Source organism: Trachymyrmex cornetzi, unplaced genomic scaffold, assembly GCF_001594075.2.
Source record: "Trachymyrmex cornetzi isolate Tcor2-1 unplaced genomic scaffold, Tcor1.1 scaffold117, whole genome shotgun sequence".
NCBI classification, from domain to species: domain Eukaryota; kingdom Metazoa; phylum Arthropoda; class Insecta; order Hymenoptera; family Formicidae; genus Trachymyrmex; species Trachymyrmex cornetzi.
The window spans coordinates 1,172,703-1,200,488 of record NW_017295730.1 but is presented as its reverse complement, the minus strand read 5'-3'; the positions used below and the strand labels follow the sequence as shown (position 1 = coordinate 1,200,488).

The window sequence follows — 27,786 nt, the reverse complement described above, 5'->3', positions numbered from 1 at the left end:
TGGTCATTGTAACTTAGACACAAAATATCTCGAAAACAATACATTAAAAAAATATTCGAAATAAAATTTGTAAAATTTCAAGAGGACCATCAAATGAGTTACTTAAATTTTAAAACCACTTGAACCCAATAAAGCCCTGAACCCAAAATCTAAATAGCTCAACAGATGGTCCTCTTCAAACCTTACAACTTTTATTTGAAATGTGAAAATGCATTGCTCAAAATATTTTGTATCTAAGTTAAAATGGCCAAACATGTTTCAGCCCAAGTCGGATACAGAATCCATACGATCCCAATATTTGACAATCTAGAATACTTAATTCAAATATGAACTTTGATAGCATTAGTTTTTTTTTATATCACTTTTGCAATGTAACACGTTCCCTTATCAGTACGGTACAACATAGTCATAAACAATCAAGTCGCGCGCGAATAGCCGGATTCGACCGACATCGCAATTGACAGCGATCTGCTTCCTCTAATGAATCAATCGAAGTCTCGGCCGCACAGTTGATTCTCTTCGAACAGTCACAGTAGCTAAATTTGTTAGCGCAGTAGTTAATACGATAATTTAAAGTTAAAGTAATCCGTCTACCAACGCTAGAAACCGATGTTCATGATCGGTCGAATCCGCGTATCTTGCGACAACGACCAACAACGTCAATCCTATCGTGTCCAATCACTCTCCCGACAGAAAGCGCAGTTTACTGGGCCCCACGATACTCTAACGTAGCTAGATTAAAATTTAAATCATGCGCATTGGCACGCGCTATTTGGTACGTTTGAGACTTCTTACACATATTTCATCTTTTTGGTTTTCCGTATAAATACTTTATCTAAGTCACTTTAGTTAAAGTCACAAAATACGATTAACTCGTCACTCGTCTCACTGATGACGCCCCAAATACCATCGACTACTTGACTACTAGTAACGTAGCTTAGAAGCGTCGGGTATCGTCTGATACTTGAAAAGATTAAAGATCAAATAATTTAAGATCGCTAATAAATAGCATTGCTGCCACACTCGAGGCTCGTTTCTAAAGTATACTTCGTTACATTGACGGTTCGTGGTCCACGCGAACGATACCAACGGTACAAAACACTTCTGAAGAGAGTATACAGTATGAACTCTCCTGTGAGATCTAGAAGTTATCTCAGAAATATCTTTCAACGGTTGTATCGTTCAAGTATCGTTCAAGCATTTGAGAGTGCATCCTTCTTCAAGTATCAGACGAGCACAAGTATCAGCGGCCGATATTTTCGAGCCTTGCTTCAATTGCATTCGTCAGCCCTCGATATATCGTGCAGTCGCACTCGCGCTTTCCATCCACCCTTTTCGGCTAATCTGTCGTCGTCTTTTTACTCCAAGGACCTTTATATTGATCTCAGTTAGGATCACTGTCAGATGACAAAACGGGATCTCTGATATCTCGAACGATCGACTTCTCGTCACCTGATCCCGACATAGGGCCTGAGCACAAAGATCATAATATTTGCCATAACTGTTGACGGAAAAAAAAAATAGATTAGATGGTTCAGCAAAACTATAGTTTGCTGCACGAGTTCAACATCTATAACTAAGAAGATTTGATGATTCAATAAAGAAATCATGTCTGTAATTATCAGTGTGCTAATACAGCTAATTCTTTGCTACAATGAACACTGTTAATCTAACAAGTTTCCTTCATTACAGTAGCAAAAGTATGCGCCAGCTTAGCTAGCATGTTTTGTAAAAAATTTTGGTGTATATATTGGATCGATTTTCAAGGAAAGTTATCTCTTTTCTGTATTTTTTTTTTTTTTAACAAATTTGTTGTGCTATTACAACAAATATGATTATCTATAATCGCTAATTTTATTTAGCAGTACAACTTTGCTACTTTAACATAGAAAACTGGTTGTCTGTATATTACGACCGTAGATTTCCTGAATCAGTGAAGCTTTTAGTTGTTTTAATAAATCTTTTTTTTCCGTATTTTTAATAGAATCGTAAGACAACGCACAAAGATTTATCGTAATTATTTTCAACGTATGTTGATCATTGTACGTTAACTTATGACACTGTCAAAAACAATTATGACAATCTTTATGCGTACTTCTCTGCACTATGCCTATTCCCATCGTCCCTTCAGTTTCTCCTTTTCTGACGAGAAAGCAATCGGAGTATCGAAACGTGACGATGCTCATCATCGGTGGCTCATTTTCTCTCGCCGGTATCTCCCCCAACAGTTACCGTGTAATAAAATATAACTTATGCGAGATAGCGCCGAGTACAGTACGATTGTGCGCAACGAGATTCTTACTTGTCCTGTCCCAGAAACGCACGTGTTGGTGCACGCGCCTAAATGTGAGGTCCCATGTGTGCATACGAGAGTACACTTTCCCTCGCCCATCCCTCTCTTTTCGTACACTGAACTTAACCATCAATATTGTCGGTACGCCCCGTAGGAAAAAGAAAACGGAAAGGAAGAAAAACGAAGCACTTAGAAAAATACACTCTTAGGATTCCCGCGAATCGCTGCAGCGCATACGCGTGTGCGCAGGATGTCTCAGAAATTGTATACACACAGGTACGTGTGTCCCTGCTTGAACGCACGGAGCGTCCATGTGAAAATCTTGGATTCACTGTCAGTAAACTAGCGACAATCATTTTTAATCGTAAGAAGTCTCGTTATTCCGGAAAATTTTTTCCCTCGGTATCCGCTAGTAAGATAATGCGAATTATCCCGCGCGTAGAAATCGCGTGACTTTTCATTTTCCTAATATTCCTACCAGGAAATTTCACCGTATGAACGGATAATTTCAGAGTCGCTAGAATTTCAAGGGTCGACACGTTCTTACATATACTTGGAATTCGTGTACGTGCGCTAAAAGTATACTGTACATGACACTCTGTCGACGATCGTTAACGAAGGGAATAAATTGCTTCACCGTGAAAAATAATTTATGCGCGTGTATGTGCGTATGGATCGACATTTGTGGCTGTAATGTTCCTGTGCCTAGGAATATCCCATGTGCGTGGTCGTCGTATTAACTGCGTAATAATTGCATGACGTATAGAAATGACATGAAATAAAAATAGAAAGATCTAACCGTTATATTACGAGAAGTAATCAACTGAGCTTGGAGATACTTCGCGATATCGACACCGCGCGTTACTCTCTTACAAAATTTACCGCGTTGTCCTTCAACCGCTCTCCGCTTATCAAAATGCAAATCTGGGAAAACGCATGTCAACGCTCTCGAGAGATACGTTCGATCGCGTGCGAATTTGTTCCTCGATGGAAAGGAGAGACATAAGAGAATATATGAACGTGTATATGTGTATATATAAACCGAACTTCGAGTGCGCTTAGTAAAATCTGTGTGCGAAAATTGTGGGAAAAGGTTTCGACTGGTATGCGCGGCGCGCACACGTGACTCTTCCTCTCTTCCTCCGCGTGGAGCGTCATGGAATGCTCGAGCGTTTCTATAGCGAAACGAGAATGAAGCCGAAAATCGCGGTACAAAATGTGCTCGACGATTCTTAACATCAATGGCCAGCTTCGATTAAACGGTCCGCGACCCTCTCAATTTTGTACAGGACCCGACAGTTTTCGTCACCGTCGACGATCGGATGCAAGCACGATTAATTAAGATCCCTTTCATTTCTTCGGCACATATACTAAGGTCATTATATCACCCGCGAAATCGCCATCGATCGCTTTCGATCTCGTTTCCTGCGAAAACAACATTTATCCTCTCCGAGGAACGGAGCCAACGATGGCCCACCGTCTCATTCTTAGAGCACGCGTTTCTCTCCCGCAATCGATCGTTCTTTCTCGCTGCCTTCGTCAAGGAGCGTGCCGTTCGTCCGAACGACATCACGAACGATTGTCGGCTTCTCAGATTCATTAGTATAAGACAAGACAAACTAAACATTTTGCTACGCTTCTGCACAGCGTTGATAACGAAAGGGGTCGTCTTCCTCTCTCTTTCTCTCGCTCTCCTTCTCTCTTTCTCGCGTCGGAGTAGAACCGAGACGAGCCACGAACCCATTGAAGAATATCGTCCGGCCAGCCATATCGTGGGTAACGTTTTCCTCCTCCGTTTGCGCTTAACGTAGAATACAGAATTAGCCTAGTAGAGACCGCAGCCGCGCAGATTATTGGCGATAATGACGTCTGTGACTGCGTCGAACACAAATTGAATGTTGTTCGTGTCGGTGGCACAGGTCGTGTGGCAGTAAATCTCCTTCGTGGTCGACTTGTTCTTCGCTTCGAACTGTGCCTGGATGTATGCAGCCGCTTCGCTGTACGCCTGCGCACCTACGACGAGCATTCAACGCCTCGTTAGCCAACATGCTTATAAGATGATAAACTAGAACAATAGCACGTGTTTTAATATATAATTTACCAGCGTATTCGGGAAAACAGATTGTGAGAGGAGACTTGCGGATTTTTTCCTCAAAGAGATCCTTCTTGTTCAGGAAGAGGATAATCGAGGTGTCGGTAAACCATTTGTTGTTGCAGATCGAGTCGAACAGCTTTAAGCTCTCTTGCATTCGGTTCTGTAAAACATCAAAAGGACTAGTTACATTCTCGTTCGTTTATATGAGATATTCGTGTAATTTCCCTTAACATTCTTATCGTTTTCTCTTCCGCAAAACACTTAGATGCAGAAGGACTAATCGAGAAAGATACGTTTATGTAATAATCACATTGGTATAAATAGCACAAATGATTCAAGCCCGTGATATATGAAACTCGCTCCCTAAACATGATATTATATTTAAAACGATCCTTATTAATGCGGACGTGATACGTGATACACTTATTCTCCGCACATAATCAGTACAGGTTACGATGGACCGGTGATACAGGGCACGAGATGCACACCGTAATGGCAATTAACATTGGTAGGACGACGACACGCGTGTGTCACTATCGCATGCGAGTGGAGAGTTCAACGGAACCTTCCCACGTGCAGCGACCTCGGCAATTGATCCCTTGATTCCTCGGAGCTTCAGTTACGTGTATACTGTCGCATTCCTAATTTGGCCATGATATTCTTCTGACGGATCGCCGTACATTCAACCCTGTATGTGCATACATCAACCGTGTCCAATGCTGATTATCTCGGATTCTCAATGTAACCTCATGAATGCGCGCATTTACAATCGCAATAAGAAGATTCGTCTTTATCATGTCTCGTGGATTAAAAACACGTTGCTTTTTCGCTTTGTTTAATTACATATTTATTTAAAAACGTGATATATTGGCTGTGATAAAAACACCAAGATTCGATGTTTCTGAACTTTTTCTCAACAGAATGTTGATTTTATTATATTTTAATGCAACACACATATAAATAACATTAATGATTTTTTTATATATAAAATATAAAACACATTAAAATTATAAACAAAAATTAAATTAGAAATGATTAAGTTCAGATCGAACGTATTAATAATGTTCAATCGAATATCCAAGTAGAAAGAAAATGAAACATTATGAATATGTCAGAAAGGATAAATTAGAGTATTTACCGTCGTTTCGTCCTCGTGCAAGACTTGATCGTATTCGGACATTGCCACGCAGAAGATAATTGCAGTTACATCCTCGAAGCAATGTATCCATTTCTTACGCTCGCTCCTCTGACCACCTACATCAAATAATCTAAAAAAAAAGACAAAGATAAAATCAATTTTGTTGTCATTTTAGTTTTTGAGTCTTTTAATTACTATTCTCTATCAAGATATTATTAGAAAATAATCTCGATAAACAAAACATCAATGTCTGCAATCGTCACAAGCTTATGTGTCATCTAATTAGTTCTCAATCGGCACTTGATATCGCTGAGAGATATGACCAGTACGGTGGCTTTAACGAAGGCATAATTATTTTAACACGCATTTCAACCGCTAATGACACTAATTTTCAATCCTCCCCGATAAACGGAAAGAAGCATCGGCACATACGACTCATCGTTCGGCTTCGTTCCAAGTAAATGCTCGAATTATCACGGTAATGACTCACGCGTCGACCATTCATAACAGAGCCGCCTCGCATCTCAGAGCACCGCGATCGCTCGCAAAATTATATAAACAAATCGACACATAAATGAAGCAGGAACGATTGATATCGTTATCATGCGCAAAACAATCCTAATTAAAAATCCTCAAATGTAAATTTATTACAATGCATGATTTATTGTCCTATTTTAATTTGATTCATATAAATTCTTGTTTAATTTAATATAATCGGAAAAAAATTTCGACTTACTTGAAGTTAAGGTTTTTGAATGAGAAATGGACTTCCACGATTCCTGTCGTTTTTACTCGGGTCCTGAGAATATCCTGTTCCGTTGGCTGGTAATCCCTCGTTCCTAATCGGTCCAAGTCATCCAGGAAGCTATAAAAAACGATAGATTTATAAAAAAATGTTGCAGAATTGTAAAATACAAATAATACATTACATTTACATATTTCCATATTCAAAGTATTTCGGCAAATTGTTATAAATTAATTATCTCGTGTAATTTGTTCCTACATTAAATATTTTATTTTGTTCGCTATTTCTTAAAACAAACTCGGAATAATTTTCCTCTTTAATTAATTCCGGTTTATTCATTTTTATGAATGTTTTTTTTTTCATATACATGAGCGTTTTCATCTTTGGTCATAATTCTTCGTGACATATATTGTACGATCAATAATTTTGTGAACGATTATTATCGATTAGTTTGCAATAAATTAGCATCTGTTTATACCTCTAATAAATCCAGATTAAATTTCGAGCGGTGAGAGCGTTTAAGGTGGGAGCTAGGGCGCGGCTCGCAACAAGTAGCTGGAAGCGAGTGTTGCGAGTGTTGGATATAATAAATGGTGTTACTGTAATCGGGTCTTCGTAAACTGCCGTGCGAACTGGCCACGAGGAAATGCTTCCGCCAATGCAAACCGCCTCGGAACTTTCTAGTCGATTGTTCACAAAACCGGCACTATTAATTCAACGCCGCGCGTAAGTACATAGAAAGAACAGTTTTGCTGAAGTATATAAAAATTTAGTTAAGACCGATCTAAAAATAATTTTATTACATCATCAAATTAATTATGTAAACCATTTAAATATTGATGATAATGTTGAAAAAGTTTTTACTTTCTAGCAATCAGTTTCAGCATCCTACATAATTATTTTGATAATCCAATAAAATTATTTTCAGATTTATATATAGCTAAATTTTTAAATACCTCAGTAAAACCTTTCGTGTAACAATCAAATCCGATTACCTTCTTTTTTTAGAATGTTTGTTTCAATATATTACAGGATATTTGCCAGAATTAATAACAACGTTCAAATAAATGATGACCAAAAATTTATGAAATATTTGAATTATTAGCTTCATTGCTAATTAAATTAATTAGTTCCATTGATGACTTAATATTTCTCCATGTTGAGTAGGAGTATTAAATATTGAATGATAATCTAAACAATATAAATATTCAACAATGAGAATTAAAATAGATGCTAAAAATAATTATTTTTCGAAACAAAATCATCATATAACAATATCATTTTATATAATCGTTAAAATAATCAAAATGGTTCTTCATTCCGGTTATAAAAATCGCCGCATATCCATACATTTTCCAAGTAACAAAAGAAAAAGTAAAATGTTAGGAAAAACCACGCAGCGCCATCTTTTTAGATCTCTGATTACAGCGTTTAGGGGTTGCAACTTTGCAAGATGAGAGTTGCAAAATTCCTCTTAGCTTTCGTAATGAAAAAAAAGAATGAGATGAGAGAAGAGATTAATCAGAAGCTGATTATGAAGAGATCTAATGATAGATGAATTTCTGACAAGAGAGGAAGAGAAAAAAAATGCAAACAATAACAAGATAATGCAGTAAAATGGAAAGAGTCCAGAATATGAAGAAGTGAGCGAGAAAGCGAGAGAGAGAGAGAGAGAGAGAGAGAGTGCGCAAGAAATGGAAGCAAAGATCGAAGCACGGGGGAATCAGGCCGCCATGAAGGATTCGACTATTCAAGACACGCCAAAGCCGAGACGAGCGAGTGAATCCTGGTAACACCTCCCGGGGGAAAAGAGTTTAGATTTTTCCGGCAACAGAGAAAAAGAAAAAAACACGAAGAGAGAGAGAGAGAAAGATGCGAAACTGAGTAGAAAATAGGAGAGAAGGTGTAGTTTCGCCGGAACCCGATCGGCCATCTTGGTCGCGTGCCACGTGACACGGGCGTGGCGTGACGTCATCTGCGATCAATAATGACGAGGTGCGCACGAGGGAGAGGAAGAAAATCCCCGAAGAAGGCGATAAAGAGAAAAGAAGAGAGAAAGGGGTACATTTCTCGTAACATTTCGACTATAAGAGCTACCTCCCCCGCCATATCATCATCCCCCTCCTCCATCCCTCCTTTTCGCGTCTTTGGACAAACCTGTCGCACTCCCCCGGCACTTACCCCTCGGGAAATTCGCGTTATCCTCTTCCGGCCTGCGCGCGAAACGAAATTCCCGCTGCGATTCTATATATATATATATATATATATATATATACATATATATATACACACACATATATATCTGAAGTTCCCAAGGGTTATTCAAGAAAATCTCATCCCTTCCCTCGAAATGTTCATTTTTGAGATTTCAGAAGACCTACACGGTTGATGAGTCTTTGAACCGAACTATGATTGAGTTCTCTCCAAGTCAGAATATCGCGAATACCAAAATTATCTTACATGGAATCGTGAATATAATTTAGGAATATTATAAGCAAATTGAGAATGGAAAAATTTTCTTGCCGGAAATTGAGAAATTTTAATTCGAGAATTCACCGCGATTTTGCATCAATGTATATAATGTTTCGATATGTGGCATTTGCTGCAAGCGGAGATGAAATTTCTTTTTCGCCCATTTTTTCCAATTTTTCGACAAAAGATTTTCAAGATTAATACAACGTCAGTAGTACTGTTTTATCGTAAAATGTCAAACGGCACTAATCTATTTGTAAATTTAGTTTATTAATACCAGCACGGTCATTTATATTCTTATGTATACAAATATCGTGTTAAGTATACAATTTTTTGTTCTGTCATAAATATGTATGTTTTTGAATGAGTCGAATGCAAATAATTAATATAATTATTGAAAAGTAGATTCGTATTTTGCATATTTCACGACTTTAATTGAGAATATCGTGCGCTCTTATCGAAAAAGCATCGACTTTCGTTATACATATAATTATCAAGGGCGATAAGGGTTTCCTCGGTGAATGATATTAAATGATAGCGAAAGAAAGAAAAAAGAGAGAGAGAGAGAGAGAGCGCACTTGCGTGTGCAATAAGTGTACTGTATGCAATATCGTGCAACCTGGTGCGAAACCGCAGTGCGGTTTATTAAAGCTAGGAACGGCGCCAGAAAACGGCGTGGCGTTGAGGGGAAAAAAAGGACCGTCGCCCCTCTCGTATTGCGTGCAGACGATAGAACACGTATGCTCCGATCGAGTCCTGTCGCTAATAGTTAGCGACAGGACCTCGCAACAGTAGACACACAACCACGACGTGGCATACATACTACCCTGATTACGCGCGATTAAATCTTTCGCGACCAACTTGTTTATACAACGCGTTGATTTCTCTTCGTGTTTCATTGTCAGTAAGGGGATCTCTCATGAAAAAAAAGGCAAAGCTTATACGAAATTATCTTGCTTGAATTGTAAAAATGAGTTAGATTATAAGTAGAAATCTCGAATAAATCAAACGTAGAAATTGTTTCCTCTCTTGTCTCTTTTGCATTGACTTTTTATCATATAGTACTATTTTCGTAAAAGTAAAAAATAAGAGTAATCAAAGTTGTGTCACAAATTTCTCATTCTAAAATTCCATGACTTTTCTCTGATTTCTAAACAAAGTTTCGTGATTCTCTCCGACTTTCAATAATATTTAAAAATTTTGTGTATTTATGTTTTAATTTAAAAACGTTAAATATTTTGTTGAGAGATCAATTTAACGTAACAATATAAATTATTATTAATGTTGCTGACAATGCTTGCATTTTTAATTGTTAAATTGGTAGTATTTCAAAATTGTGTAGATATAATGTACATATACTAAATTTCTTTAAAGCCAAAAATTTTAATTTGTCAAAAAATTTTACAAATTTCCCTGACATTTCCATGATTTCCCTGATCGTTTTCAATTTCCCCTGACAATTCCTGACAATTCCAATTTTGTGGCAATTTTCAATTTTTCCCCGAAAATAATCGCTCGCGGAGAATGTTGGAGAAAAACGAATTCACTCTTTTTTTAATCGCGTTATTTGCGATCGACTTGTCGAATGTTGCGATTTGACTTTATCGAGGGGAATGGATCCGCAATCATTACACGCGCTCAAAAGCATCCCGTAATAAAAAAAAACATGTGCTTAACGAAGATAACTGATGAAAGTATTGGAAAACGGCACTACACCGAGATGTACAAGCGCTACTACAAAATCAATATCCACAACGAAGGGGGCAGCGCGGAAATATGCCTGCGAAACGCATCGAGAAGGAGAGGAGGGACGACAAGTCTCATGTTCAGGATGAGATTTGCTCCTGCTACCCTCCGCACGCGCAAGCCCTTTCGAGTACACAAATTCTCAAAAATAATGCACTTTCAACTATAAATCGTTACTTAAGCTTTAAGCCTTAAGCCGTACGACATCGACACTGTCACAGTCGAATGTGAGAAGAATAATCGATTATGACTGGTCAATTTCTTAAGACTTATGTAGGTAATATAACTTGCTGTAGAATGGATTTAAAATTCAAATTCTTATAAATTGTTATATTTTCTCTTATTGCTAAAAATTGTTTTATATTTCCCGAAATAATTTTCGTTTAAATAATACAATTTAAATAAAATTTACAAGCATCTCCTTTATACATAACTTATAAGTTATTTCTAACTAATAATTTGCAGCCGAATTAAACATTATATTTCGAGATTATAGTTATTAATTGTTTTGTATATTAAAAAATGTTGTATTTAATTCCTTCAAAGAATGATCGCCACTTACTATTTCGCGGAATCGTTCAACTGATACTCATTGCTCCTACCAAAGCACTCCTGCACTCCATTGTCGTACCACAGCCTCTTCATAGCCGCCAGCAATTCTTCGCTAAAAGGTTCCGTATCTTCCATTCTTTGTATTACGTCGAATACCATTTTTGCGTCCGTCTGGAAGCACGAAAAACATGTAAATCCTTATACCTGAAATATTCTTATCGCATCAATATATTCCCATCAATATCTAATTACTTTACTGAAATAATAATTAGTCGAATTTTTCCCTGTAATCTAGTTTGTACACACAGTTGAAAAATTTATGTTAAATTTAACACATTTCACTAATTGTCTTAAATGAAATTTTTGTTTTAATTTAATAACACAAAAGGGATGTGTCAGAAAGTAACATAAATATTATGTAAAAAAATTAAGACAAAATATAACATTGACATAATTTGTAAGTAAATTGTGAAAGTCAATTTTTTCAGTAAAATTAATATTTAGAATACGTTCAATTAACATCATGTATTTTAGTCATTCATCTTAAAATTTTAAAGTATTGTTATTTATTAACTGTCATAAATTATGTTATTTTAACACTAAGAAATGATGAATATTAATTCAACACAAAATATTTAAATAACAATGTTAATCAAATAAACAGTTAAATTAATCACATTATGTTACATTAACACTCAAATATGTTAAAAATTTAACACAATATTTTAATAAAGATTTGAATGAACTAATTTCAACAGAAATACAAAATGTTATTTACTATGCATGTGCCAGGTAGAATTTTATTTCTCGCATAAAATCAATATGATTTACATAATAAATGTTATATGACTGTATTTTAAAAAAATATAACAAATAATCATAATAAATTTTTCATAATTCGTCTATAATATGTTCATCTGAGATATTTTATAATCTTTTAATCCACGCACACACACACACACACATACAAAGAATTATAGGAGTGTAGTATTAAGGAGAGATGATCAATAATTATTCGTGCGATCTTGGGGGCACGCATCCGGCCAGTCAGATCGTCTTACACGATCACGCTTTAGACGGTTAATCAACCAGGCAACACGTTATGATTCGCCGTTGAATGCTTCATTCATTAGATAACGTCGGCATGTAGCAAACTACATTCTGGACGACATGTCATGCTTCACAAGTTAAAATGATCGATACACAACATTTAAATAACATACGAGATGTATGCAACTGATATGTGTGTTATTGAACCGTTTTCATAATTTTGCATTTGACATTTCATTGAAATGAAATGAGCGATACGAGCATGGCTGTATCTCGAGTATGGATGAACAGTATAAAGACATCTTTAATAAATCACATCAGAAATAAAAGGTAAATTACTGATGATTTCTGCGCATGCAGAATGCTGATCTTTTTTTTGAACTAATTTATTGACAAAAATTTGTTAAGATAAGAAAATTGGAGTATCCGTTTTACTATAACATATTGACGTTATAATAAATTAAATAAGTACTATAACACATTGACGTGATCGAGCTGGACGTATAAAACAAAGTTAAAAATTTTAATTTAAAATTCAATGAAACGCAGACGTGTGTCAAACGTAACGAATTTACCTTGAAGTTATTGGGTACTTTCCAACAAGAGACATAAATGACACAGTGTAAGGCTCTAGAATTACATTGGTCGTACAACAAATTTTCAAGCCTGTTGATTGACTATAGGATAGAAAAATCCGAGATTTTTTCTATTCCGTAGCCAATAAAATGCTCGAAAAATTTATCGTATATTACAGGTAATACGACGTAATATTACAGGTTTGCCACAAAATTGGAAATCAGGAAAATCGAGGAAATATCAAGAAAACTGAAAACGGTCAGAGAAATCAGGGAAAAAAGTCAGGGAATTTTATAAAATTTTCTGAAAAATAAAATTTTTAACTTTAAAGAAATTTAATATCATTGGGTTTGAAATTAATATTAACACCAACACAGTGAGAATTAATAGACACTGCATGAGTGTCAAATCAACACCGATATTTTTTAGAGTGTAACTTGACAATTAAATACAAGTAGTATCAGCAACATTAATTTACATTGCAATGTTAAATTGATTTTTCAACAAAATATTTGACGATTTCCAAATCAAGACGAAGCTAGAAAAAAATTCAGCATATTATTGCAAGTATCTCAGGGAACATCATGAAAATTTTCTGGAAACCAGAAACAAGTTATGGAATTTTAGGGTGAGAAATTTATTTCAACCTGTATTTATAGCTTAACAGCGAATCATTTCATCTTTGTCTAATATTAGCAAACCACAAGAATGTAATGATTCACTGTGTTACACTGTGTCACCTAGCTATGTCGCTTGCTGGAGGGCACCTATTTTGAAGTAACATCTAAGATGTGCGTGGCGCATCACGCGTATTATATTTCAAATTTATAGTTCAACAGAATCTCTCCCCGACAACAAACTCCTATTTTCTGAAGCATTCGAATAGACATAAATGCACATTACCTCTCGCTCGTTGGTTGAAAAGCTGATGCCCAGATTAGGCATTGCTCTGAGAATAGCGATTAGAGATTGTATCGTGTTACTGTATACGACGGGTCTGTACTGCTTGAAGTCTTCCGGCGTGAAGCCGCTCTCGTGGATAATTCTGAAAGCAGAATCGCACTCGCGTTAGCACGTCCGCAAGGCGAGACACACACACAGGATGTCTCCTCTTCGTAAATATTAGGATAAGGATGGTTAGTTTAAGACAACGTTTACTTATAAAATAAGGAAAGAGGGAAAAGGCTACACTTAAGACTGAAGGAATTTTCTGGGAAAGCAGGATATGTGTCAAGGGAAGTGTAACATCGATACTCGTACTTATTCGATACGATTCGAATGAATAGACACGTGGACATCTCCCACTTGATTTAAGCGCCTTTCGGCTCACTCGCAAAGGAGTTTGCAATCGCGCTGTAATATACGCGTATCACGTGCGCAACGGCTCGAATTAATATATGCCACGTAGTGCATCCTGTGTAAACGCATATATGAATTGCAATGCGCGCTACATGTACTCCGTGACTTACATGAGCGCCCATATATATCGTAACAATGTTCGGAGTCAACACAGGTGAATTATAGAGTCGGCGCCGCTATGTATACAAGTGAAAACACGGTGTAGCATTACGTGGAATAGATCTATGTCCGTACCAGCGGTTAAGTATACTTTTCTATGTATAATCACTCGCGAAAAAATATTCTAGATATATTTACGTAATTATATAATTTGTGTATTTTTATAATTTTCAAAAAATGTAAATTTGGAGTCAGATAATATACATTTACATCCAAGAGAAGCTGAAGTAATTTTAAGAGTTAATTCTTCACTCGTACAATATTATTCTAGTATTAATCAACTCTCTTTTGTCATATATATATATATATACGTCATCATGTACAAACATTCCAAGAATTTTAATAATTTCTTTATCAAACACGTATATGACGTCCTCGGTTTTCCTTTCTAGATGTAAAAAATTAGGAGCGGGCAATCCGGAGCTTTAATTAACGGATATTAATTATAATTTGTGCAGCAATATTTTCTAATGTAATTCCCATCGAAGTGACCGTCGCGTAAACATTTTAATGGTGCGTTAATCTCAACAAAGAATATTGCATTGTCCATTACGTTAATAAATGATACGGAAACAGTGTAGCGGCGTCCGCTGTTTCGAGATATAACGATATTAACGAGACGGCATGGAGAACGCTATATGTAATACGTACGCATACACCGCTAGATTTATGACTGCTCGCACGCGAGAAGAAAAACCGGCCGCATAAAAGTGTGCGTAAAATCACGCTTCGCTCGTACTTTAGTTTCGAGTACCGACTGTTCCTTGCATTATGCGCATCCATAAATTATGCAACTGGTGTACAGGAGATGCGGTTGTATATGAAAAGAAGCTTGTTTTAAAAATATTACGAATCTATAACTTTCCACGTTTCCTCCAGCGCCGTGTACAATCATACACAACGTGATAAAGTAACTATAACTATCTTTTTTCATCCTCTTTTTTTCCTGATATAACATTGATAATGAGTTACATACATCAGGATTTCTTTATAAAGAAGTAACAATATTTCAAAATTGCGGTCCATGGAAAATCTCTGGCATTTTTATCCAATACGTTCTATCTATTTCAGCTTTAAAAAAAAGAAATCTAATTAACTTCGAAAATAAAAATACTGAGAATCAAAAAGAAAAGCTCTTCAATATTATCTAGATATTATACGAGGAGCATCCCTATTCACGACTGACAGCTTCCCTTCCATTGGGAGAGCACGCACAGCGGTAACTTTGTTCGTGGGACCCCTTGAACAGGGCCCATTCATGGCGCAGGTCACAGGAAGAGAGAGACACCCCACAGAGGGAATATGCTAATCTACACGCAAGAGAGAGAGAGAGAGAGAGAGAGAGAGAGAGAGAGAGGGAGAGGGAGAATACGTGCCAACATCTCGGACGAGCGCGCGTCGTATCACGGAACAGCTGCTGCCCTCGGATACGCGCGAGCGTATCGTAACACTGCGAGTATCGATCTCACCGAAGCGAGGCAACAGTTTGCCTCGAAATAATGCCGATGTACGGACGCGAAAAGATTAATCTATTATTTGCACACGCGAGAGATGGACACGCGCTATTATTCGACGTCCTGCTTACTTTCGAAGCGCAGCGGTGATAATTCAGGAAATTGCGCCCCCCTCTCTCTCTCTCTCTCTCTCTCTCTCTCTCTCTCTCTCTGCGCAAAATACAGTGTAAAGAAGTCTTTCGGATATAAACGCAACATGAGATTTATTTAATGAAAAAATTATGTCCTTTTGATAATACTTACATAGAATACTAATAGGTATAATAAATAAATGCGCAATCTTCCAAGTATTTTTCACGCGAATTTGTCTATCAGTAATTTTGCGCGATATTCTTTCTTTTTTTAGCACAGTTTTTTATGTAAATATTTTTTAATGAAATCACTAATAATAATTTTGATTGGATTAAGAAGATTTAGATCAAGTAACAAGATTTAGCCAAGTAACAGAATTGCGAGCAAAAAATACTTTTATTATAATGAAACATCCCAAACGATTTAATTGCCAAGTGAATAAACATGCGTTATGATTCAAGTCATTTAACTTTTAGTAAGCAAACTGAAACGTACTTAATTAGAGATCTGACTCATTTCCGACCAGTTATTAAGTTATGACATTCAAATTTAAGTAGACTCGATCGCTAAAAATAATGAAACTAAAGTAATCAGCATTAAATTACTATTAACAATAGTAAAAAATAAGAATAAAATAAGGATACATATTTTTATTATACGTTTATATTTTTTAGAAATAAAGATATATTTGTTTTATATGATAAATTAAAAAACAAATATAATTTACGTAAAATTAAAAAAAAACATAAAAAGACATTCTGATTACATATAAAAGATATTATATAAATTAGATAATGAAAAACAGAGAGGCGCTCGCAGAATAGAATTTAAGAATTAAGATAATTAAAACTGAACTTTAAAATACAAAAATCTAGCGATCTATTCGGGGATCAGGAAAGGAACGTGGGAAAGTATTTCTCGTAATCAGTCTGCAGCTGACTGATGAATGTTCGCAAATTAGCATTTCCGTGACGTCGCGAAACATCAAAGGATGCGAGCGTTGCGGACATCGCATTGTACCATTGTATCCACAACCCATTCTTGACGCATTCTTCGTACCGTCTCATTTTCCAGTGAAAGAGCCATTAAATTCTGGGGTAACGAGTCCAAAATTCATCTAATTACGCACATACATGCATGAGCCGGATGAATCATTCTCATAACTGCGTACACTGTAATTCTGAGTAAGTTTCCGTATAATCCACATTTATCGTATTTTTTTGGTAAACTCTACGACTTTGTTTCTCGGAATCGTTTAAATGATTTCATTCAATCCAAAGTTTTTCTTTCAAGATTGACAAATGTAAATTGGAAGCTGTTGCATATACGGAAAAAAAAGAAAATTTATTAAAACAACTAAAAACTTTACTAATTCAGCCAGTATACAGTTATTTTTCCATGTTAAATTAACAAAGTTATACCGCTGAATAAAATTAGCGATTATAAATAGTCATATTTGTAATAGCATGGTTTTGTTAATATATAGGAAAGATAACTTTTTACGAAAATCAATCCAATATATATACTGAGAAAAAGATGCCTAAAAATATATTTGTGAGAAATATATTTATTTCACTGAAATATTTATTTACATACGGGCAAAATAAAATTTTATTCCTAGCAAATAAGCCATCTATTTTATTTTTTTGCAATTAATTAGATATATTTCACAGAAATTAAATATATTTCATAGAAATAAGACATATTTCACAGAAATATATATTTCACAGAAATGTATGTTTTCGTCATCACAATCAAATTTCTTAAGTAACATTTGTTTCACAATACTTCGACATTTTTCTCTCAGAGATCAAAATTTTTAACAAAACGTGCTAGCTAAGATGGCGCATACTTTCGGTACTGTAATGAAGAAAACTTGTTACATTAACAATTTTCATTGTAGCCAAGAATTAGTTGAATTAACATACTAATAGTTGCTTACAGACATAATTTCTTTGTTAAACTATCAAATCTTCTTAGTTGTAGATATTGAACTCGCGCAGCAAACTATAGCTGTGCTGAATCACTCAATCTATTTTTTTCCGTGTAGTCAACTCGGTTTTAATTTAATTGGTGTAATCAGGAATGGTCGATGTGTGTTAGGAATAAACAATACATATGGATGTAATCACGTTTCAATAATAGAACCCCCCTCCTCCAAATGATAATTAGCGCATGTGCGAAGCGCTAAAACGATTGTACTTACTTCATTTGTTTCACGATCGTACTCTTGCCGGACTCGCCCGCTCCTGAAAAACAAAAGAGGGGCATTAATAACTGAGAGCGATCAAGTCTCTCACGATTGCATATCGCCGAATTACGTTGCAACATGAACTTTGCGCGTTGAACAAAGGAAAGATAAGCCTCTTACTTTCCGTTTAATTCTAAGCGTAATTTACTCGAAAATTTACTTTGAGACTCCAGAATTATCTTTAATGACATTTCGTATCAAACATTGAAAAGTTGTGGCGAATAATCCCTGTTTATTAAATTATCATCAAAGAAAGTTCAATTAAAAGTTTGTCAAAGAATGTGTATAAAAAATTTTCAGTGACAGATCTCGTACACTGAGAGAATTTTGTTAATTTAGCAAGCCACTAGTACCTTTAACCGGTGATCGGTAAATATGTAACAACAAATTATGTTGTTGTGATTGCTGCTAGTCTGCTATACCAACTAATTATTAGTAACAGAAACAAACTATATAGAATCTAACCTATCTTTTGGATAGACTTTTATATATATATGAGCCTCTTATTTGCTAGCGATACTATTGATTATTTGTTACGTTGACGAATTAATTTGTAATCGTAACAAATCGATTGTTTTTTTAACAAATATCACATTTGCTTTCCCTTGATTTGTTTCTATAACAAAATCTTTTCTCTCAGTGTATATTGACCGCATTTCTATATGTGATGCCAGTACTGAAAATCTATAATTCACGTTACATACTAGGGATTTTCAATACTGGCAGTGTATATTGGAATACGATTATTAACTTGTATATTCATTGAGTTGTATAAAAAAAAAGTAAAGACGCTTCTGTCGACAACATTAAATTGTAATTTTCTATCAATAATTTTATAAGAGAAATGATCTCACAGGCATCACTAAAATCGGATCGACGAACGCATTAGGGCAGAGTCACGAGTTATCGCAAAATATGCCGCTCTATATACCGGATACGTCGACGGAACTCGCTTTTCCTGCTTACCGCAAGCCTCCGCTCTCCCACTTTTAAAAGCACTCCCAGCGTAAGTAGCCATCTATAATAGCTACTCAATGGTTAGAGTCGTTTAGCATCAACTGAATACACGTGAGATCTCGAGTAAATGCGCCCTATAAACGGCGACCGGGAAGAAAGGAGTTTATCTCGAGATACCGCGACGATGATCCTCGTCGCGTTCTAACCGAGGTAAAACATTGACTAGAGCCAAACGAGTTGCAAATTTGTCTAGAACTCGCCAAAATCATGTTCACCATCGCGACTCCTCTAGCTTCTGAGTTCTATTTTACTCCGATAAAGTAATCGCTTTTAGTATCCAGTAAAATAGTAGGCGCTATGCCTCTCGATAAAATAGAATAAAATAAAATCCAAAAGCACTCTATTTTAGATAAACTGTACTTAAAGAGCTCCCGGTAATGCCTGTATTAAATTCTATGTTATAACTTTCTAAATTGCATACGGAAAGAACGATTTCGTTGAAATATCTAAAAATTTAGCTATAGATGCAGATCTGCAAATGATTTTAATGGATTATCAAAATAGTTACGTACGAAACATAATAAATAATGCTACAAAATTCTCTAGCAATAAAGTTTCTAATAAACATAATTATTTTGATGATCCAACAAAATTATTTTCAGATCTGTATCTAACTAAATTTTTAGATACCTCAGCAAAACCGTCTTTTCCGTGTAGTTTGATTCATCTCCTAGTACTGCATCATATACTTTCGGGAACGCTTATTATTCATACGACTGTTTGTTGTACCGTTTTGGTATGATTTAGAGCCAGATCGCGATTACTATGGCGCCGCGGTAAAATTTGGCACCTGTCAGCCGCGTTTACTACACGTTGAAACTTTGCCGAAACCCAGAACTGTAAAATGATCGGTTTATCTTTCGAATCCGGTCTAGAAACGTCGATATGCATTACTTCCTGCAGCTGCGTTCTCATTCACCTGCTCTATTCGCGGAAATATGGCGCGTTGTGAGGGCGCCTTTATCCATCACAAACATGATAAATGTGGAGCAGAGATAATTTAGATAAATTTGAGTGCTCAACCGAGCGCTGCAGGAGACAAGAAACTGTTTGCACTTCATTGACGCTATATCATCAGTTTAGTATGGAATCAACCATGCATAGGAATATTCATGAAATGTTAATACAAGAGAAAATTAATAGCAGCTTTTGTAAATTAAACATAAGTAATATTATAAAATGAAGAAAACTTTATGAATTCGCATGTGAATACATGAATTAGTATTATAAAAAAGTCATAGCTAAATTTATAAAAAGGCAGAAATATTTTTATTCATTATTTAATACAAATTTTATGTATAAAATATCACGAAGAAAAGTTCATTCAACAAATTTCCATACGTCGAAGATCGATTGGATATTATTTTTATTCATTAGCGATTAATTATTACTAAAAGCAACATAATATATATTTCATTGAAGTTGCAAATTCGTATTAAAAATGCATCTGATTTTTCAATAGGTTGCAAAGATATCTTTTTTGATAATAATTTTTAATTTCGAAATACTTAGAAATAAAAAATTATTTTATTCTTTTCAGAAACTTTACTCTTTTCGATTATACCGTAAATTACAGCAAATCCTACGTAATTCTATATGCAGTTGTATTATGACTCTGAATCGAAAAATGAAATATTAATTGTAATTAAATATTAAATGCAACATAGCATACAGAAAAACACTTCACCGTGGGTTGTTATAAATTATAGGCTTCAATAAATTGTATTTTATTACGTTGCCCTCCTAACATTTTGGTCGGTTTTAAGCGCAAACGGTTACGCTTTCCGTGCCCTTTGCCATTTTACCACCAGTATACGCACTCGATACGCAATCAATGCTGTTTTTATAGTATGCTTAATGTTTACAAAATCTTTCATGACTTCCGAAGCAAACCGTCTATGTGAACTAGAATTCTCTCATAAATCTCTGGATATATTCGATGCATTTTGTATATAAAATACTTAGAAAATCTGGAAGGATATAATGATATCTTTTTGATATAATATTTTTTTCAATCTTTCTGTAAATTTTCATAATTAATTGCTACATTGAAATCTTAGAATCAATTTAAGAACATTGAAATAAGAAAAATTGTTTAGACAAAATTTCCTTGCTTCTAAGTTCAATCTGAGCACAAAAATTCGAAAAATAGATTGAAGAAATAATAACAAAAATAGGCAATTTTAAAAAGACCCTGTTGTCATCACAAAACTGCAGTAAAAAGGCTATTTTCTCTTTTTTCACGTATTTTTAACGTTTTGTCTACCGACACGCTGCACTCAGCGACAAAGAAGTCTCAGTCGCTGACATTTTATGCCATAGAGTCGCCCTGCGTCGCCTTGAAATACGCAACGTGCGTTTGTATTTCGCAGTCGCGGGACCATTAATCGGATGAAAATACTCGCAGCCAATTTGCGCATGCACATACACGCACGTTCGTCGGCAAATGACGTCACTGGTTACACCAACAAACAGGACCCATATTTCGCTAGAAAACGTATCTTCCACGGTGCTCGCACGTCGCATTTCAAGTTAACGATAGAATATGATTTTTAAGATTCACAGTACGTCCTCGGAAGTCCATCATCGTTAAAAACGATGAGGAACCTTCAGCGAATTAAATTTACGTAATTAAAGAAGAAAATTTTATTTATCAATTAAAAGCAAAATAATTTTACACTAAGAAAAACGTCTGATTGAAAGTGGACGAACCAGAAGATTCTCTGAATATATATCCAATTAGATTCTGGTCTCTCAACTAGAATTTAATAGATTTAACCAGAAAATTCTGATTTGTTCATTTTCAACTAGAATTTTATTTTTAATAAAGAAAATTGTATATAAATGTTATAATAATTTGATGAGCATCTCTAATTTTTTTAACACGCAACTTTATAAATACTTTCTGAAGATATCAAAGTAAGAATCACTTAATATTTTTTTGTACATTAATCAAAAATTAACTCGGAACATGAATGAATGAAAAATCATCGTGTGTCCTAAGGATTAAAAGGATGCGACGTGAGGTATGCCTAAAAAAATAAAATCAATATTGACAATTCCACCAGACACCAGATACATCCCTATGCGAAACGGAAAGCGAGAAAAGGCGAGAAGATAAATTGAAAACGTGCGAAGCAATTAGTACGCGACAGATAAACGAAGACAATACGCCGGTGCATTTTATGCCACCTCCGCACTGATTTTGCCTCTAATTATAGCGCGAGGCCGACGAAGGATTTTTCATTAAGACTTCGAATCACAGAGGTATTACTAGCGCGGTAACATGTACAACAGATGGTAAATGCTAACATAGTGTTCGCTCATTAATATATCGATACAAAGACAACACAATAAAATATGAAATTTTTCGACACGTAAAGCGGCGTTTTCAATGGGATTTTAAGGTATAAAACTTAAGCTTTAAGCCTTAAGCCATAAAAAATTGATCAATCATAGTCGATTATTCTCCTCGATTATAATTAGTCAATTTCTTGCGGCTTAAGGCTTAAGCTTAAGTTTTACGACTTAAAATCTCATTGTAGACGCGGTTTAATGATACACCGGTAAACGGAGTGAGATCATGAATGAATCTTAGGTCTTGTAACTATATCTATATATTTGTCTGTGTTGTGCCTACGTAATCATTGTATGTGCGTTACGCAATGCTTCCCTGCAGGAATTCTCCAGGCATGATTCATCGTGAGAATTCATCATTAATAATTTAGGATCATATCTTAATCTTTCCATCTTAGGATGTCATCAATGGAACAAACAATTTATTCCATTGACAATCTAATCTTTAAAACGCTTGTATAGTTCCCGTACTTATTTATAATCAGGGTTGTCAAGAAAACGAAGGAATTTTGCAAAATTTTCTGAAAATTAAAATTCTTGGCTTTAAAAAAATTTAATATACGTACATGACACACCTATGCAGTTTTGGACTACCAATTTAACAATAAAAAATGCAAGCAGTGTCAACAGCATTAATAGTAATTTATATTGATATGTTAAGTTGATTTCTCAACAAAATATTTAATGTTTATATTTATTTTTCCATATTAGGACAAAAATACAAAAAATTTGTTAACATTATTCAAAGTTAGGGAAAATCATTTTGGAAATCAAAGAAAAGTTATAGAATTTTGGGATGAGGAATTTGTGACAACTCTATATATTCTAAAGGAACAAAAACTCATTATAAATGCAATAACTCTCATACATCTATGTCAACGGAATAGTGTAATAGCGTAGATTTTCTCTTAAATTATGTCTGAAACGTTTCTGTCACTTAAAAAAAATTCATTAGGCGTTCTGCTTCTGATGGTGGAATATACCAGAATAAATATGTTCCTGATGTGAGAGATGCGACTCAAGTGAACGAATATAAAATGCCGTTGAAAACCGCACGTTCCCAAATTATCCTCGTGTCATCCGTATGCCTCTAGCTTTAAAAAAAAAGGTCTGACGTTAGACTTTCCCTGTAGACTGAAATTTTCATGGCTCTCATGTTCCGCAGCCCGAGGGATGCTGACACGTGGCAACAGTATGTGTCCTGGCAAATATCAGGTCTCCCGACAGCCTCTGTCGGAGCAGGTTCCCGACAGATATCCCAAACGCGGAGATCGGACGAAAAAAAGAGAGAGAAGGAGAGAAAAAAAAACACTACCCGATTTATTTTTCCAGCTCTGTCTCCAGTAATCTCAACGCCGTCTATTTCGGTGAAAATATTTTTGGCGCGCGAGATCCACGCTGCATATCATTTATCTGCCCCTGTCATTTCAGTTTTTAAATCGAAAGGTTCCTTCCCGACCCGAACTTGCGATTACAAGCAAATGAGATGCGCTATCGCGCGTCATCTCGGTCGCATCCCAAAGCGTTGACGTCACCGATGAAACGCCGACGTCAGATGATATCTGATGTCGACGCCGGCAATTATGCGCCTCGAAGCGTTCCGGCGTGGACTGAAAGAACTAACGTTGGATAAACGATCGGGCATTACCCTTCCGCAATAAGGAGGAACACGCTTGTTGCGCCATTCTTCCGGTTTTACGTCGTGTTCAATTTCCTGCATGCCGGTCGATTTAAAAAGCCGGCGCTTTATCCGCGAGAGGCGCTCGAACGCGCTCGAGCATCGAGACGAATCGCCTTTGATCTTTTAAATCGAGATAAACTTAGAAAAGAGTCTCGAAATATTATCGCACGAATCTGAAAAATTGATACGTTTTCTCTGATTTAACTACATTGAAAAAAGAGCAAGTTTATCTCAAAACTTTAAATCAGAGAAATCTGGAAAATGTTAGGAAAATTAAAAATAAATAAAACAATCAAGGAAATCAGGGAAATGTTATGGAATTGTAGGATGAGAAATTTGTGACAACAATTTTGCTGAAGTCTAAAAATTAAAATAAATAATTAAATTTAATATAAAACGCTTAAGTGTTAATGGCAATACTATAAAAAGTTTTGACATTTTAGCAAAATTTGAACATCCTATATAATTATTTTGATGGTCTGAACGAAATTATTTTCAGATCTGTATCTATACTAAATTTTTAGATATACTTTAACAAATCCGTTCTTTCCGTGCGAACGGGAACGTTTTGCTCTTTTTGAGAAAACATCGCGAATCAATTTCCGGCGTTATGTCAAAGATAGTATAATCGCAGAATTGCGATGATTCTTGCACGCGACGAAGAACATAATTGGCTTGTGATTTGGCACGCATTTAGAAAGTTAGATAGATCAATAAAGACTCTGGAAGAGAGAGAGAGAGAGAGAGAGAGAGAGAGAGAGAGAGAGAGAGAGAGAGAGAGCATACAATGACGCAGCTCCTCACCAATCATAGATCCATAGCTCATGAAATATCTAACGCAAGAAGGAAATGGCGGTGTAGATATAATACTTCACACTGTATCGTCGATATAATCGCAGTCGGTCGCCAAGTTGCGTGCATTATTTCCGACGGATAATTTCCCGATAATATTTAAGCGATTTGACCAAGTCTAGCCTTCTCATATTTCAGAACTCTCACAATCACGAGCTAAGTCTTCACGCAATTCTTTTCGACTACTGCATATCTAATCATATTTTGTTATTTTTATATTGTTAATTCCTTGCGATGTTCAAGCGAACAACATGACAATTAAAATAGGATTTAATTGTAAAATTTTAATATAAATTGCAACAGGCATAATCGATATTATAATCGCAATGGAAAGAACAATGTTACCAAAATGAATTATTTGAAAGGCATACACCACGACGCAAGATGTTGGTAGCTATTATTTTATATTTTCATCCAATTTATATTAATAATATTATGGTGTATGCCTTTCAAATAATTCATTGTTGTTAATTTAACCATGTATTGACTCTTAGTTGAATGTTACCAAAATATCTAAAAATTTAAGTAACAAATTCAAAAATAATTTTGTTAGAGCATTAAAATAATTACATACAAAACTCAAACATGAGCAATACTGCAGAAAATTTTGACAGTCTAGCAATCAATATTTGAGTAGCCTTACATAATTATTTTGATAATACAACAAAATTTATTTTCATCTGTATTCAGCTTATTTTTTAGATACTTCAGCAAAACTGTTCTTTCCGTGTGTTATCATATTTCTTTCACTCATTACAGTTCTCAACGCAAGTTGCAACCCTGAAGTGTTTTACAGCCCTTCTGCCTTTTGTAGTTATTGTTCTAATACTGGTACCCACTACATTCATGTTGAATATACAAGTCACCAGATCCAAATCAAATAACTACTTGTTTATCTCTTCTGCTTGACCTATTTCCGCGTAATGTATAATAGCATTATATTTATAGTAATTTTAATTTAAATGATAAAACTCTATAAAATTTATGTGATTAGGTACAAAAAAGAAGCACTTGATAAAATAATAGAAAATCCATAATCATTCAATTAGCATATATTTTTTATTTAATCCTGAGAAATATAGATGGGAATCTCTGATGGATTTTCAAGAGATTACGTAGAAATTTAGACTCAAATTAACAAAGCGTCTACTTTTATATTAATTTTATATCATCTAATTTTATTCCGATTTTACATTGAATCGTGTGTTTTATGCTAAATAAAATGATGAGCAAAAAAAGAGCTGTGCCTTTTTTTCAAATTACTCAAGCTCGAAAATAGCATAGGAATATGTCTACACCTACGATTTCTTGTTATAAAATTTTAACGAGCATACATATCGCGTTTATTCTCGCCAGATCGCCAGACATATACTTTGAGTGCATAAAGAATAGGGATGTTCCGATCTTCAAAAGATCGACCTTCCCAAATGACATTAATAATTTTAAACTGATCTATTTTGCGAAAAATTGATTTTTCTGACTAAAAGGGGGTATTTTAAATCAATCTCTTTGTAAAGAATCATTTCTTTTTTTAACAAAGAGGGCTATTTCGAAGCATTTTTTTTACAAAAAAATCGATTTTTAACGAATCAATCCGGAAATCGCACATCCCTAATAAAGAGTAACGACATACCAAGCAGCAGGAGTTTAATGTCCTTGGCCGCCTGGATACCATCCTCCTTGAGATTCTTCTCGATCTGCTTGCTGCGAGCCAGAGCGGCTCGCTCTTCCGCGGACATGGCACAGCCCATCTTGCTACACGTTGCCTTTACAAATGCCACCCTCACGCTCTTCCTCTCTCACCAGCAGCTGCTAAACAGCGCGGCCAGATAACGGCCCCGTCGCCACGAAGAGGGTGAAACGACCTCCGGGCGGAACTTCTTCTCCTCCACCACCACCACCTCTCTGCCTCCTTAATTCCGTTCTCCTCGTCGCACTTGGAACTTCCCGCGGCCGCGATCGTCGCCGTCGTCACCACAGCAGCCGATACCACCACCGCCACCACAACCACCGTAAACACTTTCGCCACCGATACCACTAACACCACTATCGTCACTGGCACTGCCTCCTTCACCGGTTTCACCGTCTCCTCCGCCGCCGCCTCCTCCTCCTCCTCCGCCACCACCACCGCCGTCCTCCTCCTCGTCCTCGTCTTCGTCGTCTTCGTCTTCGTAGTCACCGATGGCAACCTTACTGGCAGCAACCGGCACCGAGTGGTCCCCTAACTACCTGGGCGACCGCAGCCACCCGTACGCGACTCTAACGACCGCCACACTTGCGTCGATTTAACCGCGCGATTCAGCAGCGCCTGCAAGCAGAAAGAAAGTAATCAGATAAATCCCGTAATCCTACCTGAGAATCTCAACATGTTACAAAACTTGTGCTGATAGCTCAACAAAAATGTAACAATCTACCATCTGTATAAGTAACGTGTGCTGTAATGTGAATTGATATGGACTTTCTACAATAAAAGCGGTACAACCAATCAAAAATCACCCCTAAATTCCAGCGCGACTTTCATTTTTCTAGGAGGCCTGTTCGCGTTGCTTGAAATCCCCACAAATTTTTGCATTTAAAATGAGATAAATACATATTTGGGCATTGAAGAGAGAGAAAACGAAGATGCTGAGTTCAAAGAATGTAAGCAACGCAAACAGACCTAAGATTGTTATATTCGTGTCAGTTGCATTTAAGGGTAAAACACATGGACGCTATTATTTTATTACTGCGCATCTTCGAAAATACAACACCTTGTCTAATTCCGCTATGCCCTTATCTAAGCTTTAAGTCTTAAGCTATGAGAAATCCACCAATCATAATCGATTATTCTTATCATTATTCTACTGTGATCCTTCAA

The 27,786-nt window shown here is 35.9% G+C and overlaps 1 protein-coding gene across 2 annotated transcripts; it reads right to left on the bottom strand.

Annotated features, from left to right (window-relative positions):
- Window positions 1-176: 176 nt before the first annotated feature.
- Galphao (G protein alpha o subunit) lies at window positions 177-27,501 on the bottom strand. Of its 2 annotated transcripts, XM_018514699.1 has the most exons (10): window positions 27,426-27,501; window positions 26,737-27,122; window positions 26,563-26,680; window positions 17,978-18,020; window positions 13,571-13,712; window positions 11,052-11,212; window positions 6,263-6,391; window positions 5,527-5,656; window positions 4,395-4,548; window positions 177-4,306 (listed from the first exon to the last, which is right to left on the bottom strand). In XM_018514699.1, the coding sequence occupies exons 1-10, from the start codon at window positions 27,499-27,501 to the stop codon at window positions 4,119-4,121; spliced, it is 1,527 nt and encodes a 508-aa protein (XP_018370201.1). In that variant the 3' UTR covers window positions 177-4,118. The 2 variants fall into 2 exon arrangements, with proteins under 2 accessions (XP_018370201.1, XP_018370191.1); XM_018514689.1 differs by lacking the exon at window positions 27,426-27,501 and having other exon boundaries at window positions 26,563-26,764.
- Window positions 27,502-27,786: the final 285 nt, after the last annotated feature.

Excerpts from the sequence above, each read along its gene's own strand:
- Galphao (XM_018514699.1), bottom strand. The coding sequence starts at position 27,501 with ATGCAAAAATTTGTGGGGATTTCAAGCAACGCGAACAGGCCTCCTAGA. Across the intron at positions 26,681-26,736 it reads GGCCGCGCTGTTTAGCAGCT|ATGGGCTGTGCCATGTCCGC; the intron begins GCTGGTGAGAGA and ends ACGTGTAGCAAG. Across the intron at positions 18,021-26,562 it reads CATTAAACTCCTGCTGCTTG|GAGCGGGCGAGTCCGGCAAG; the intron begins GTATGTCGTTAC and ends TTTGTTTTTCAG.